At 30.9% G+C, this 17,785-nt stretch overlaps 1 protein-coding gene across 8 annotated transcripts in view; it reads right to left on the bottom strand.

The window, feature by feature from the left end:
• The window catches only part of LOC118196257 (WD repeat-containing protein 91), a 151,213-nt gene that overhangs the window by 52,558 nt on the left and 80,870 nt on the right, over positions 1 to 17,785 (bottom strand). For 6 of the 8 annotated variants that reach the window (XM_085813797.1, XM_085813796.1, XM_085813795.1 and 3 more), the window contains exons 8-10: positions 17,229 to 17,322; positions 15,515 to 15,552; positions 15,338 to 15,432 (exon numbers count right to left, since the gene is read on the bottom strand). In XM_085813797.1, the coding sequence (XP_085669923.1) occupies positions 15,338 to 15,432; positions 15,515 to 15,552; positions 17,229 to 17,322 (227 nt within the window). The remainder of the gene's footprint in view (positions 1 to 15,337; positions 15,433 to 15,514; positions 15,553 to 17,228; positions 17,323 to 17,785) is intronic. The other 2 variants (XM_085813791.1, XM_085813793.1) reach the window with 1 other exon arrangement.

The raw sequence follows: 17,785 nt of genomic DNA, 5'->3' as shown, positions 1-17,785 counted from the left end.
TTTGATTCATGGAGTTCTCACTTAGTTGTAAATTATACCTTTAATCAATGGGCCAACCAGCAGCTGAGCGGTAAAGTCGCTGAACACTGGTAGTTCGGTCCGAGGTTTGAATCCAAAGAACGGGCTGGTTGCATGGGCGTTTTCGTGTTTTTCCCCATGTGTAACGTGTATACGAGCCAGTTTCCCTTAGAAAGTCCTCCACGAAGGCATCCATCCCCTTAGGCAGATAGCCCTAGTGTGCTTTGCCGTAATTAAATAAACCAAACCAAAACAACAGCTCAATAACCGGTTTCGATTTGCATCGTTGTCGACCTTATGCAGTTATCCTGGAAATTGCTAATTTTATCAAATTATTATTTTCTTGGTTATACACAGTTGGCTATTATGAAAATGCCAATTATATATAGGCATACCTGCCAACCTCTAAAGATAAAAATTCAGAAGATTTCTCCAAAATTCAGAAGAACACGAAGAATTAATATCATGCTTTGATATTAAAAAAATAACAATTTATACAAATAGAAAAAAGAAAATTGTACTTATATTAGTAAATCTCAATTAAGTAGTAACTAAAAAATTTATTAGGAAACATAAAACAAGAACTTAATGTTACACAAAAAAAATTATTGCAATGAATTTAGAGTGCGTTTTTTTGCTTTAGCCAAAAATTCTTTGGAAAATTTCCTGTCATAACAATTAGTTTCCTCATAACATTTAGCAATTAAAATGTTTTCTAGAGTTTTTGGTGAAATTGAAGAACGAAACATAGTTTTGTTTTTCTTCACAACACTGAAGACTCTCTCGCATTCAGCATTACTGTGTGGAATTACGAGAATAGCACATAAAACTCTTGCTAGTCTATCATATTTTGGTGTTCCATCAGCTCTTTTTATTCTTTTTAAGGTACCAACGAGAACATCAAGTCTATCTTCTCCAGAACTGGCAAAGTCTTCAAACTGTGCAGCAGAAAATTGGTTCTGTAGTTCATCTAAAGCATCATTATGGCATTCATTTTCTTTAATTGTTAACAAAAATGGAAATTTATCAATAAAAAAAACGAATCTTTTCAAAAGATGAATTTTCAATTTGTTTCAAATTTGCCACTTCAGCATTTAAAAGAACTTCATTTTGCAAAGGAAACTTCCTTACAATGTAATCACAGACTGAGGAAAAGTACTTTCTAACACATTGAAAAAGTTCTTTTTTCTCATGACCTTTCAAAGAATTTACAAGTTCCCTGGTTTGATTTCCAATTATAAGATAGTCATCCTTTTGATTTGCCAAACTATTACAGGCAACACGAATCAACACACTGTTTTCCACAACGGATGGTTTTACAAACTTAGTATAAAGTTCTTTCAAAAGATCATTAAGAATTTGGATAAGCAAGGGAGATTTTGGCGAAGCTGATTGTAGAAGGGTATTTACACTTTCAAAAATCTTAATGATACTTAACACAAAACTACAATATGCTTTGTTCAAATCCGAAGAAAGAAGATATTGAAAAACCTTTCCTCCCGGCTAACATAAGACTGTTTCTTCTTCCCTTCAACTTCTTTAACAAAGTTGACCTTTGAGGAGTCTTCTATGCATTTTCTTTTTAAAGGGTTTGATTCTGTGTGTTGGCTTTTCCCTTTTAAACCATTTTGATTAGAAGCAAAGTTGGTTTTCGGAATCTTATATGCCGACAAATTTGATGGGATCTGTGGTTTCGTTTTGGTCTCTTCGTGGAAATATTTTAGAAATGCATCCCACTGTTCAATAAACTTTCCTAGCGCTCTGCCTAAGGATAACCATCTTGTGCATACATGTTTCAGAATTTTTCTCATTTCACCAGAGCACAGTTCTTGGAAATTCTTTAGGTTTTCTTTCCTTTTTACACTTTTTTCCAGATAGAAAAACACATCAATCAGAAGTTGGTCAATATTTAATGGTAAAGCAGCTGCAGCTTTTTCTGCTGCCAAATTAATTAAGTGGCATGGGCATCCAATAACAATTCATTTTGTTCTTTTTTGAGGAAAGAGGCTACACCCTTTTTGTCACCCACCATGACATGAGCATTATCTGCACCAAATGAAATGCAGTTTGATATTGGGATGTTAAGTTGTTTCAACTCATTAATTACCAAGGAGGCAATATTTTCCCCCGTAGCGTCTCCATTTAACAATGGAAGACGCAAAAGATGAGTTTTCATTTCATTAGAAACATCACAGAAATATGTGACAATGATGGGGTAAAGCTTCCAATCGCTGTCGTTGCTGCCAACGATTGACACTGAAAATGCTGAATTCTGGAGTGCAGCTATCGTTTTACTTTGTGCATCGTAAGCAATTTCGTTCACAATAGAAGATGTTTTCGAGCGAGCACAAGCATATTTCTGAGCAATCTTGGAGTCGGGAAACATCCGTCTGAAAAGTTCACCAGCGTGATCGGCAGCGCTTAGCGGCACGTTGTGTTCGATGAGGAATGCAGTAAACAAACACTCTGCCAAAATGACATTGGCATCCGAATTCGTAGCCGAATTTGAAAAAAATTCATCCACTTTCTTTGACGTTGTCAAAGCCGAAGCATTAACTTCATGCTTTTTAGACTTAACATGCTTCACAATGTCGCTCCTTCCACCGTGACTTAGTATCACATATGCACACGTTGCAAAATGCATACTTATTTCCTTTGAAGGATTCTTTAATTGTTGGAAATTCGGCTTTGTAGGCAGGCCCAAAATATTGAGAATACGGTTTTTTTGAACTCATTTCGTAACAACGACGTATTAAGAAAATTCGTAGCACATGCAAACAAACAAACAAAAAAAAAAAAGAATGCGACAATCCAGGCTCGCTGAGTAATTCCCTTGCTGCTGAAGCGAAGGCGAAAAAAAATAATCTGGCGCCCACAAAGAAAAGAGTGGAAGAAACAAGTTCAGCGCATTGGATTGGCTGGTTAAGCGGCGAGTTGGGAGAAACCGCAGGCTACTGGATTCAAAGTAGTCGGTAGTTGGCAGTAAAACACGATGCAATTGGCGAAAAATTCTAAAATTTCAACAAAAATCACTAAAAACACTTGAAAAAGGAAAAAAAAAATTCGTAAAAAAATGGATTACGATCGTAAAATCGTAAAGACAAACGCATTTTCGTAAAAATTACGAAAAATTCGTAAAAGTTGGCAGGTATGCATATAGGCAAACTGTATGTGGTGTCGACTGAATGCCTGTGAAGACTCTGTGCACGTAAAAAAAAATGTGCAATACTTATTATTATATCATTATTAAAATTTCTTTTTTACCATGTCGTTTATGCTGATAACTATCGTTCGTATGTCAGTGTCGGTTCTACGTGTGTTGAAATTATTCTTATAACAGGGCTTGCCTTGTCGATCATATGCAGCATCGATGTGAAATGTCGAACCCATAAATAAAAGCCTTAATGGGAGATACAATTTTATCCAGTAAGTACCACTACCGTTCTTTCAAGGTGTTGATTAGACACTGTAATCCAAAGTTATAGATATAAGTGCATAGAGTTTATGTACTTTTCAAGTGCGCAAAGTAATTACGAGAATTCCTTTATAAAGTACTTCTTAAAAGCATTCTTTCCAAAGCCTCTACCTCTTAATTAAAGAATTTTCATTTCCCTTCGTAAGTGGGAATCCACGTCAGTTTTGTTAATATTACAGTTTATATTGGGATGAAAAGAGAGAAAATAAAGGAAAATCTGAAAGCTTTTCATATTTTATATTACGCCCAAAAGGATGTTTTTTTAACGTTTTGTGTGATACCTTTATTTATTAAATATAATGTTCTTCGCACTTAACTATAAAATTCAATTCAACAGCAATATCCCAAAATATTTAAAAAGAGCATAATTTAAGAATTTCCGATACACAGTTTCGGGCGCTGGAGATACATTTTTTTTCGTACAGTGTTCCCATTGTACGCTTTTAAATCGATGAGTTTGTTAATAAAAAATTCGTTAAAGTTTTACAAAATTGGAAATAGCTAATAAAACAAATTCCAAATTCGGGATTACAAGTGCTCATGTTCGGTTGGATGACTACGTTATTCAAAATTGGATGGCTCTAGGTACCATTGTTTTTGAAAATGCGAGAAACATTCATGCATTCATGCAAAATCTTCATTATTTAGTTTCTTTAAATATAATGCATGGTAATAATATTTTGTAGCAACAGTTTGAAAGTGAATCAATGCAGAAAGTGAAGCCATGCAAAATGTCATTTTGAGACTAATAGATGTTTGGGTCTAATGCCCCTTTGGGCTAAAAAAATAAATAAATAAATAAATAAAAATAAAATAAATTAGCAAGTTAAAAATTGGAAATAGCAACATTTAACCGATAAGAAAGTCATAACTCCTTACTACCTCGCTCGAAAAATGCAATTTTGAATACAATGATAATTTTGCTTCTTTATTAAATTATTCTTATAACAGGGCTTGCATGAATGGATTATATTCTACTACACGAAATGTTTTCATAGCAATAAATTGCTACAGTTAGGGAATGAAAGTACAGTAAACCCTTTCTAAGATGACTAGCACAGGTTCATAAGATTTTGGGCTTTTGCGAATTATAGAAATAGCTCTCAGCACCAATGTCCAAGTTCTCAGAAATATTAATCATCGTAGAAAGATAATCACCAGAAGAAAAACCACTGTTCACATTCTGAAGTGCGTTATTCTAGAAATGAAAATACATTAAGCCGATTCGATTGCGTGTATGCCCGTATCTATATTTATATATAGGAAAAATTATAATATAAAATAAATATAGTGTAAAATATGTTACCGTTAAAGCGTATAATGCAGTTATTTCCTCGAATAAGTGAGTGTTTGATGGAGAAAAATCTAGCCAAGCCGGTTAAGCTAATTATTTTTAAATAAATATATTAATTTGTATAATATTCTATCAACTAACTAATGATAAATGCCGCACAGACGGTGTAGTGGTTAGGGGAGCCAACTGCGATACCTAATGGCCTGGGTTGGAATCCATGGGAATGCATAGTTCTAATTGCCCGTCCTTTCATAGGAGGCAAAGGTGGCCCACTTATTAGCTGCCTGCATAATAAAGTGACAACTACTTCTGACCTTTCTCGAAGTCGGCTGAAGGCCCATATTAAAAAAAAAAATAAAAATAAAAAACTTAATAACCAAAAAATCTGAAAGGTTTCAGGTTTTAAATTACATGAAACCTAGGTGTTTTTTTAACGTTTTGTGTGTTACCTTTATTTATTAAATATCACGTTCTTTGCACGTAAACCACAAAATTCAGTTCAATAGCAATGTCGCAAAATAATTTTAAAATGAGCATATCTTTAGAATTTCCTATACACAGTTCCGCGCGCTGGAGATAATTTTTTTTTCCGTATAGTGTTGCTATTCCTCGCTTTTAAATTGTTGAGTTTGTTAATCAAAAATTCATTAAAGTTTTACAAAATATGAAATAGATAATAAAACAAATTTCAAATTTGGGCTTCCAGATGCCCATATTCGCAGGAGGATTACGTCATTCATAATTTGATGGTTCTATGCACTGTTGTTTTATCACAATGCGAAAAATACACATACATTTATGCAGATTTTTCATTATTTAATTTCTTTAAATATAATTCAGGTCTCTAACATTTGGTGGCAACAGTTTGAAAAGTGATTCACCATTTATAGGGATTCAACGTAAAATCGCAAAACAAAAGGAATAGTCCTCTAGCAGCAAAGTCTCTTTAATCATTAGTGTTTAGAAAATTATATTTCATATTACGGATAGATTAAATAATAAAGGAATGCATAATATAATATTATTGCTATATTTGTTAAACCATAATAAAATATAACAGACTATACTACGGCAATAGTTCTGTTTAAATTTTTACAGCTTATCAAATTATTAAGTTATTTAGTCCTGCAAACAAGCAGCTTTCGCGTGCCGTCTTTACTGACAGTTCCTCATTTATCAACACTTTAATGTGACACAAACTGTTAACTTCCAGTTAGGGATGGATGAAATTTAGTTTCAAGGGCTGCAATCATTGATATAACAGAGGATAAACATTCACTCCTCATGAATTCTTTCCTTCCGGGTGATATCGGTCGATTTCCTAAATGAAACGGATGAAGCAAACGCAGGGGAGAACATACGATTTTCCCACAGGCAAGTTGGTAAAACCTCCCATCGAAATGACCTTGCTCGGCTGCAGCCAGCTCAACGTCTTACCCTTAAAACCTCCCTCAAGAGAATCCGCTATAACCCTGCCAGTTAAATTAGAATTTGGAATGTTTCCCCAACTAAGATTGGCGACATTATTTGGCGAGATTTTGGAGTTCCTTATTTTCCGGGTGACATTTTTTCTGTTCCTTATTTTCCGGGGACATTCTTTCCGTTTCCCTTTTTTCCGAGTGACATTTTTTCCACACACCCTTAAACCTCCCATGCAGCCGCTAGAATTTACCGGTGCTCAGCTATCTTACCGCTTGGAGACTAGTTGGCTTTCTGAAATTATGCAACATCTATCTGAATTTGAATATTTGCATAAAAAATGAGCAAAATAAAATGACATATTGTAAATAGTACATTTTACTGAAATCAAACTTTCTTTGAAAAAGGAAAATTATTTGAAAGGAATAAAATGGATGCATTTAATTAAACGGTGGGCAATAACAGCGCTGATCATATGTTTTTGTATAGGAAATTATTTTGTTCGTGTTATCGTATAACGAAAAATATCCACAGATTATATTTTTACAATTTTTAAGAAGCAATGGGTTATCTGCTTTAAGAGAACACCTTCGTGGGTAATTTTCTAAATAAAATTGGCTTGAATTCACATTGCGCATCGAGAAAATCATAAAGACCACAAGCAGCTAAACTGTTCGGTTGCCAACAACAAACTAACAGCACCCAGCAATCTTATTCACTCAACTATAGTGAACTTAAATTAATGTTTGTATATTATTAGTAGTATTAAAATAACGAAAATATTTATTCTAATAAAAATTTTTGTTTAAATATCCTCCCTATTAAGGTATTTCCTTTGGTTGGAGATTTGTCAATAATAAATGCTATGTTCAAACAAGACATTTATTTAGAGCATAATGCTTCAAAAATGTATGCTGGGATCCCTAGAAAAATAAATATCGCCGGAAAATATATCTCCGAAAAAATATTTAATTATTCATATTTTTATGATTAATTATTAAATAATAATTAACTTTTATAATTATTAAATGCTATGCTTATTTATACTTTACCAAATGTACAGCAACACTCTTTCTTTACAAAAATACCATATTGAATAAATTATATTGTAAGCTAATGAGTAACAACATTGCTTTGTTTAATTAAGATACAATAATAGGCCGAACAAACATTAAATTGGAAGTCAAACAACAAAAATCAGCGTTATATTTGAAAATATAATGCTGATTTTTGTTCTTTTGTCTTCCAAATTAATTGCTTTGTTTGTTATTAATATGTCTCATCTTTCCTATTTCAGATAAAGTTTACTAGTGTTTCTTGGACAGGAAAGCAAGAATTTTTAATTTGAATCAATAAATTTATGATATACTGAAAACAGTTTCAAGTTATAATTCCCTTTCTGAATATCTTAAATGTATATAAAAAAGTAAAATGCAAATTTAATATTAATATTATCACCCTTAAATAACACCCAAATGTTTCGTTTATTACTCTTAAAACTACATAATAATTAAGGCAAAAAAATTTATTTAAAATAATTATTATTTGCATGCAGTTGAAGAATATAGGAAAATGCTGAAAGTTTTAAAGATTTTTAATTAATGACAAAAATACAGAAAATCGGAAATAATACCAAATGTTTCAGCAATATCTCAGAAGGAATGAAAGTTGCACCAGAAATTTGTCAGAATAGAATTTTAGTGATAGCAGTTTAATCAGTTTGCATTGAAATTCCTGTGATAATCAGTGACATACAGATTTAGGTTACTTAGGTTAAAAATGTGTAATAATTAACAATTTAAACAGGTTTAATTTAATATTTGAAAACTAGCAGCTTCGCTGCCAGCCTTTGTCTGGCTTTTAAATGTACCGGAAAATGGCTGAAGGGAACACCAAACGTTAAATTTAAAAAGTGCGTAGAACTTTACTCTGCAGAACAACTTCATACAAAGAAGTTATTATGTATAACAAATTTACAATGAAATAATATATCCCTTAATACAAATATTAATACAATATCCCTTAATAAAAATATTAATTATCCTAATAAATAAATTAACCAACTTCCCTTTGTAAAATCTTAAGAACTGAAATGGTATAAAGGAGGTTAAGAACTTTGTTTCCTAAAAAAAATTACTCAAAACTTTTCAGTATCTTAAAAATAATTAAATGAGCAATAAATAACATAAAAGAATACAGAAACAAAAAATTCTGAAAAGCAAAGTATAATTAATGATATTTTATCTTATATTTTCAAGAGAAAAAAAATTACTATGAAATAAGCTATAGTCCTTAATACAAATATTAATTATCCTAATAAAAAATTAACCAACCAATTTCGTTGAAGAAACAAAATCATGCAAAACTTTTCAATATCTTACAAACAGTGAAATAAGCAAAAAATAACATGAAAGCAACTCAAAAAACATAAAATTCGCACAGAATTTTACTCTGCAGAACAACTTTATATAAGGAAAAAAAAATCAATAAAAATGTATTATATATATATGAAAATGACAATGAAATATGCCAATCTCTTAAAAACAGTGACATAAGAAATACGATGAAAAATTGTTCCCAAACCCACATTTCTAAAAGAATGAAACTATTCAAAATAATGTGATTTCATCAAAAATCTATCAACAACAATAAGACAGGAAAATTGTTGCCAAAATCACATTTTTAAAGATGTGAGAAGTGTACTCGGAAGCTTCATTTAAAAAATCTTTTAAAAATACAAAATATTATCATTTTTCCAAAATTCTTTTTGTGAAAGCATTCACAAGAATGAAAGTTTAACGTGTCCAAAAATCAAAGAAAAATAAACTGTACATTTTTTTAAATAAACTTTTTAGAAAAAATCCCGTTGAAAAGGAGTTAAGCTTACTTTGTTAAATAAATTCATATTTAATCGATTTATTGAAACACGAAATTTATTTTAAGTTCGTAAAATAGCTAAGTGCTTACGTTTCATGACGATGTGAAAATGGAGTGTGTAGAGTAAAATCTCTCTTTCCTATAGCCCATTATGTCTCAAAATGACACGATTTCGTCACGAAACATAAAATTAAAAAGAAATTAATTTGAGTTTCGAAAAAAATCGCTTCGAGGTGCACTGGCTCTTGTCTAGATGCACCTATGTACCAAATTTCGTAGCCGTAGGTCTATTAGCTTACGCTCAGCGCGAACGAAAGACACACACACAGACAGACTCTTTCTTTTATTATATGTAGAGAAGAGAAGAGATAAGATTGTTTAAGGGAAGGAAACTTTTAAGTTTCGCAGCTGTACCCTGCGGCATTAAGACGGTCATCACAGAGAGTCTAGTCTTTTGCAATTCTCTTGACAGCTCACATCTACGGAACAATATCTAGTAATCAATCTCACTTAGCAGAATCATTGAAGTAAAATTCTGGGAGGGATGGGAAATAACAAAAGAACTGCTTGACAATTTTCAGAGGTTTAGGGTTACTTTCGCGACATTTTACGGGAAGTTCGGTCCAAAACTAGCGACAGTTTTAAGGAGATTCGCAGAAAATCACTCGACAGGCTAAGTGTTAATAACATAGAATATGGAATAACCAGTAGAATAAAATGAGGATGACTTAGTCCTCTTTATTTACTTCAGATTGATGACCCAACAGATATTTCAAATGTACACTTGATAATATTCATGGAGATATGTTCTTTTTAAAGACTCTGCCAAACTGTACAGCTATAGAACAAATTTTTAAACTCCTAAATAAGTACATGCAAATTCACTGGAAAAAATGTGTAAGCTTTTGCTTGAATGAGGCTCAATATGCTGCTTGTCGTTAGGCATAATGGAATTACAGCTAAATTTAGAACTATGGAACCCAATGTAACCTGGACAGATTGATTTATTGACAGAGAAGCTTAGGCAGCTAAAGTTACGTCATCTAAATTCCAAACTGTATTAGAAGATAGCACAAAGAGTATCAAATTTATTAAAACAAAGCCACTGAACAGCAGAATATTTTGATGACATGGGTAGCAAGCACAAACAGCTTCTCCTTCATTCTGAAGTTTGTTGGCTTTTACAAGATAAGGTGCTCACAAGGCTCTTTGAATTAAGATAGAAAATGCTGTAATCTGCAAACAAAATGAGCTAAGGTGTTATATCATTTCTTTTAAATGACATATAGGACATCTTTATTCCCAGAACTAGATGAAATAAATCTCTGTCTACAAGGTATTTCTCAGATTCTTCTCAATGTCCATGAGATTGAGAGGAAACTTATTTTATAGGTTAGTTGTGTAGAAAAGGGAAAGTATTCATTATTTCCAACCTTGGAATCTTTTTTAAGAGAAAATGATATCATTATCGGAAAAAAAAAAAAAAATATGCACTGGCATACGTTTGCATCTCAAAACGCTGTGGTCACTATTAAAACTTATTTTCCAGGTGGTAAATAGAGCAAATTTTCATGGGTTCATGATCTTTTTCATCATAATATTAAAAATAACAAACTGTCAAAAAGAACAGTTAATTCAACTACTGAATGAAAGTAGACTTAAAAATGAAATTTCAACATAAAGTATGGTTGATTTCTGGACTCATTACCAGTGAAAATGGAATATAGCAAACAGTACAATAGTGCTTTAAAAATTATAACTTTATTTCCTTCTATAAAAGAAAGAGTTTCTATCACTAAACTTAAATAACTAAAAAAAGTAACAAAATTGACTTGCTATATGTGCTGATCTAAGACTCAAGCTCATCAGGATATATCCAAACACAGAACCAGCTGTGCAAGAATCAAGATACTCATCTATCCCATTAACATGAGTATTAATATTTATTTAATTTTTAGTTAATAAAAATTATCCAAACTCTAACAGCTTTGGATTACTGAAAATGAATATAAATTTTCTTCTATTAACTTAATTATTAATCTTCTTTTTCAGTTACACTACAGTCTATTACAGGACAAGGCCATCTCAACAAGCTTCCTCCATTGGATCTGATCAGTCACAATGGTCCTCCAATGAATGATTTTTAAAGTCTTGAGAGCAGCATCCACACAGTCTACCCACCTTGTGCAAGATCTTCCTCTTTTCCCGGTATCTTTTTAAGAGGGTTCAAGTTGTCATATCTAAACATATGCCCAAGCTACCAGATACGATAAGATTTGATTACTCAGACAATTTTCTTTTATAGATTTCAAGGTTAAACAAAATTTTCTATCTATCATTTTCTCTAACTGAGCCATATATTTTTTGGAATATTTTTCTTCCATAGATTTGAAGTCTTTCTTCATCTGTTTTTGTTAATGGCCAGCATTCACTACAATACAATATGATAGGTCTAATTAGAGTTGTATAAAGATTTATTTTTGTCTTTGAAGTTTAGTAATTTTGACATTAATAAATTTTTTAAAAACCATGACAACATCTATTAGCTCTAATCTATTGTCAAATCCAAGTTTAATATTGTTATCATTATAAATAATAGTACTGAGGTACGTAAACTGAGCAACGCCCTCAAAAGTATGAGAATTTATTTGCAGTGGAAGAGGATTATGTGCTCTATTTATTACTGCCATAAATTTTGCCATGGTTATTCCAATGTCTCTGGCTGCAGACTCTAGAGAAATAAAAGTCTCCACAATCGCCTATTTAATTCTGCAAAAAATGTCATGTCATCAGTGTATGCTAGTACTTGTATATATCTCTGAAAAATTATGCCTAGTTGTAATTCTGGCATCTCTAATAGCCTTTTCAAGTACAATATTAAAAAATGTGCCTGCAAGAGCATCACCTTGTCTCAACACCTTTAGTGTACAATGCCTCTGATAGATCAGACATGATTTAACGCAGTAATTCACTCTTTTTAGTCACTTTAGATAGATCAACCAATTTTCAAGGAAACCCAAATTCCAGCATAGCTTCAAACAGCTTTTTACGGTATATGCTATCATAAGCAGCTTTAAAATCAATAAAAAGGTGAAAAGTATCGACATTATGTTCAACAGTTTTTTCCAAAATTTGTCTAATAGAGTGAATTTCATGAATAGTAAATTTTCCAGATTGAAATCCACACTGGTAGCTGCCAATAACTGTAAATGTGTATGGTAATAACCATTTTTTAAAATATGGGAGATTTTAAATGCCACATTTAACAGCGTAATACCTCAATAGTTATAACATTCCAGCCCATCTCCTTTTTCAAAAATCGACATATGAAGCCCTTTTCTCATTTAATGGGAAGTCCAAACTGTAAGTATAACTTGACAGCATCAATCAGTTCAGGTAGGTCAATATTAACATAATTATTTATTGCCAATATAAAATTAAATGAATTTCATTTTAAAAGTATATTATACTCATACGAGTAAAAAGTATACATATATTACAAAATTACTTTTTCAAGGGGAAAAGTGAGCTGGTCTGTAGAACACTGTAACTAATAAAAGTGGTAATATCTCTATATTATTATTATCTGTTATATATCTATATATAACAGATAATAATAATGTAACTAATAATAAAATAACCTGAACTTGAAAAAAGTTTGAGAAATGCTGCACTAAAAGAGCGAATATATACTCACTTATTTCCACAAAACTGTTTGTCAATAGTACCATAAATTAAATATTCATATTCGGGCTACTACAGCAACCCTCAAGCACATCATCAATGAAAAACATCAATTAGATTAAACCCAGATGAAAAATCTCATATTTCTGGCAATGTAATCTAAACTTCTTTCCATATCTGGAAATACGTGTACTTTGAATTTTGATATTTTTGTGTTCTTAATTTGTGAAGAAACTCACAGAAGTTCATCACCAGTTTTTTTTTTTTTTCCCCTCAAGTATGAAGCACAGATATAGATCAGGGATGATTTAGGCCAAATTATAATGGCACTTTCAAAATTAACTAATTGCTCTTAATGACCTCATCAGTTGCAGCAAACCATATGCATACAGTGGTTCAAATACTTGCAAATGATTAGACTAATATATACAATGAAATAGGTGACAAAGTATATTAAATGAACAAAAAAAAGTGGATATGATATGAGCTATAGCCATAAAGTAGAACTGAATATATGCAGTCACATGATCTGAACATTACTGAAACACTTTGGCACATTTTGGATAAAAACAGAATGAGGAAATCTTTTTCTCTGTCAGCATTGCATACATGACTGTTCTGCAAGAAATATAACTCAGAATAACTCTCGCCATTATAACTTGTATCTGTGATACTGAAGATATTGGAGACCCTGCAGTGAATCTCAAAACCACACATTTCACTTTCATTGCTCAGTCTTTGTTATATATATAACTATTTGAATCATAGATAGTGAAAAACAGGATATACTGAATGCTGCAATCTAATTCAAAACATAATCTTATTTTTAAGAAGAAGAATATGCCACATATTCAGATATTTGTACAGAGAACTCATTTATATAATTTTGTCCCTGCATTCATCATATCTACATCATATGCACTACAATAATAAGTTATATGTATTCAAAAGCTAGTAAACATTAATTAATGATAGAGCTGATTATCTATCAGAATTACATTCATCAGTTACCTCATACTTTATTTATATTCAGTGTTCTGGCTACAAAATTACTTTTAGTGAAGAAAATTTTTAAAGATGTCATAGTTTGAAAGCATACATTATTACATTAAACATACATTACATTAAAAATTATAACAGTTGAGCAGCATATTTAAAAAGTTCTGCAAAAATAAACACAAAAAATTATGGTCGTCCTTCTCAATTATGTTTATTATCAACTATTGAGCACTTAATGAATTATTCAGACGCTAATTTCATTTTTTCATTCAAATAATTTTTTAATGCAGATAAATAACTGTAATCAATAAAGTATTATTAACAACTCTGTTAATATGAATTTTCCATTTTTCTGACAGATTCATGAATTTCTGATCTCATTATGCAAAAATACTTTCTACAAAACACAACAAATGGTAATCTGATGGTGCAATGTCAGAATTAAAAGGAGAATATAATAACACATCTGAATCAAAGTCTAATAATTTCTGACAAATAGTTAAAAATGTAAGCCATTTGACATTTTCATGATGGAACATGACAAAGCCGAATGACTCATATTTTTGTTGTTATTTGTTACAATCTGTTGAAAATACCTTTTTGTTAATTATTGATAATACCCATTAGAATTGATATTTTGCTCTTTGGTGAAATATCAAAAGATTCTCTTATAATCTCACCAAACAGATAAAACACTTTCTTTTGATGAATACCAACTTTGATGTTGTTTGAATTGGCTCACTTGACTTAAGCCATTATCTGTTGTACTCATTATTGATGAAAATAACCTGCTTTTACAAGCAGAAAGCATTTTTTCAAAAAACACCATTTCAGTTTCATTTCAAAAGCAAATCACATATGTTAATGTGTTAAATTAATTTCTTTAAGTTCATGTGGGACACAAATACTAAGTTTTGTTTAAAACTAAGTTTTTTCATCAAATGGTCATCAATATTTCTTTGAGTATAGATTATCAGCACATTCATATACGGTTATGAAATATAAGCTTCAGTCGGTGCTTTCAATTCGTTGTTTTCAATCTCAGCTGGTCTGCCCCAACTTGATGCGTCATGAACTGGAAGATCACCAGCAAGAAATTTTGCAAACAAGTCCTGGCATGTAGTGCCTTAGCAATACAAACTACTAGTGCCTTAGCAATACAGAGAGCACAAATCTTTTGTCTGCATGTAGCTCTGCCACCGTGGTGAAAATAAAAATAGGAATTAGAACAAAAATGTTGATTTTTATCTTCCATCTGTCAATATAAAATGCATAAGTAAGCATTTCATGATTTTGATAAATGTTACTTAAAATGCATGCTGATTTGCCACAACTTGGTCTCAAGGAAAAATATGTTTAAAATATTAACATTTAATTAAAAAAATTTAATTGGATTGAATTAGTTTCAAATAATATTAAAATTGTCAACAAGCTATTACAGCTACCTTATGAGGGGAACTAAAACTATGTAGTTTCTAGAGTTTCCAATACATTTCATAAAACATTCTCAGTTACAAAGCTAATTTTAGCAGAATATAAAGTCATCAAATTGTCATAAATATAATACATACTTAATTACACCATCCATATCAGAACTAGCTACAGCTGTGCCAGAAGAGTTGAATTTACAATGTGTTATGAATGAATTATGTTCTGAATACTTCTCCTGAAATATGAATATAAACTGTTAATTTTAAACAAATAAAATAAACATATGTTATAATTACAAATAAATAACAGCTACCTACTCGGCTCAATATGATAAACCCACTTTTGCCTTCATAACCTAATATATATAGAATACAGTGTTACATAACATTTCAAAACACATAAAATGCATTATTCTGAATATGTAATAAATATTTAGAAATTTATACCTATTTTAAATATTGGTATTCCATAATATAATACATATAGAAAAAATGAAATATCATTTAAAGTATATTATATTTACATTTGATGAAATGTCTCATCATATTCTACAAAAATCTGTATATTCTTTTACCTGTAAACTACCTTAGTAAGATATGCAATTCATTCTGTATATGATTATAAAGTTTCACAGATAAAAGTTTTTTTTACTAATTTAATATAAGGATCACTCTGAAAGTCTTGATTAATTTTTATTAGAATGATAAATATCAAATTAATTCTTATTGCAATTTCTTAAAATACTTTCTGTGTGCCGATTCCTCAAAATATTCTCCTTATGTTATATTCAACATCAGGATCTTTTCATCATTTCTTAGAGATATTACTGATTCCCAGTTGGCCAACATAACACAAATTATCATACCTACAGAAACTATCTATAAAGTTGTCAGAATGTTTCAACAATCAGCAATGTGATGAATCTGCAGGACATAATCTTAATGTGTAAAAACCCAAGAAAGTATGATTTAATATCCATCCAGCAGTATTGTTATAAAATCAGTAGTACTATTATAAAAGTTGATGTAATGGCAATTCATAAACATTGTTAGATTTTTTTTATCAAGTGGCATTCTGTGGGCTAAGAAAAGAAAACGTCAAAAATTGAGAAAATGTCAAAGTTGAGACATTTTGTAAAACCATGTGCATCTGAAATTGGAAGAGCTGTACCGAGTTCTGTGGCGCACACACACACACACACACACACACACACACAAAAAAAAAAAAAAAAAAAAAAAAGCAAGCAAGCATATCCTGGCATCAAACAATGTGATTTGATCATGCATTTAAGGTATCAGTGCCAATATTTTATTGCAAGAATTAGAAGATATCAAAAGCAGCCATCTAGAAATGAGTATTCAACTAAATAAGTTGCATGACGTTAATAATCGCCGTAAGTTGTTAATATTTATGATTCTTGTTTTGTGAGTCAATGGAATTCTGGAGAACTGCTAATGTTATTATGTCCATATGAGATGATCTTTCAGCAGAATAATGCTAATCTATATAGAGCAATGAATCCATGGAATGCTTGAACATCTATGTATGTGTTAGGATGCCCATTTCAACTATATCATCATATTTCATCTATAAATTGGAAGAGCAATTACATAGTAACTGGCTGAAAATTCCACAGGACAATATTTGGCATTTGTGAAAGCCCATGTTAATGCAATATCCTCATTCATTGACATCACAGGATTATACACTATACTAGTTGTGTCACATTCCTGGACCTACTTTTGCTCAATAAAAATCTTGATAACCATATAATTTTAATTACTTCATTTTTTCTCCTTATTGATTTTCTCTTTCATGACTAAGCATTTTTTAGTACATCAATTTTTTTAATGCAAAATGCATTTAAACAAAACATCTTTATTGTTTAAAAAGTCAATTCTAGAAAACACTATACTTGACCCTTACTCATTCACTTGCTAAAATATCAAATAAATAAATAAATAAATAATACAATACAAAAAGTACTAATAATTAAAAGTTGTAATAATATTTGCAGCAACTAATACATATTACTTGAATGTAATGGTGATTGCACAGTTGGTGGTGAACTTAACTGTGTTTTGGCAGGTAGTTTTGAATATTTAGCCTGTGATGTCTGGCTATCCTAAAACAGGTAAAAAAAAAAAAAAAAAAACTTATACAAAAATTTATGCACAAATGTGTAATAATAATATAACCATGCATTTTTAACTTCTAAACTAAAAAAAAATCTATATAACAATCATTTGTACTTTTTTTTAGCTATATCTGCTAGAGCAGTACATTCAATCAGAACTAAAAAAAATAATTAGGATCAACAATAGCAGATTTTAACACATGATAAACAAAAATTTATTTCTTTTATCCTTCTGTAATAGTCTATATTAATATTTTTAAATTCATGAGCAATTTTTCCTTCCTCAAATGTAATTGCCACTTCAACAAAACCATGCTTTACAGCTTTGATAACAAATAATAAAAGTTTTGCATTTATAATCTTTATGTGATAAAAAATGATGCCATTTCTAACACAGGCATGGAATTTGCGTGCATGATATTGTCTGTAATGACATTTATCATGCAAGTGC

The sequence above is a fragment of the Stegodyphus dumicola genome, chromosome 3 (genome assembly GCF_044657685.1).
Source record: "Stegodyphus dumicola isolate Sdum_Otavi_A_Nest chromosome 3, ASM4465768v1".
Classification (NCBI taxonomy): domain Eukaryota; kingdom Metazoa; phylum Arthropoda; class Arachnida; order Araneae; family Eresidae; genus Stegodyphus; species Stegodyphus dumicola.
Note: the sequence above shows the minus strand (reverse complement) of the source record. Positions and strands in the feature narration are given on the sequence as shown.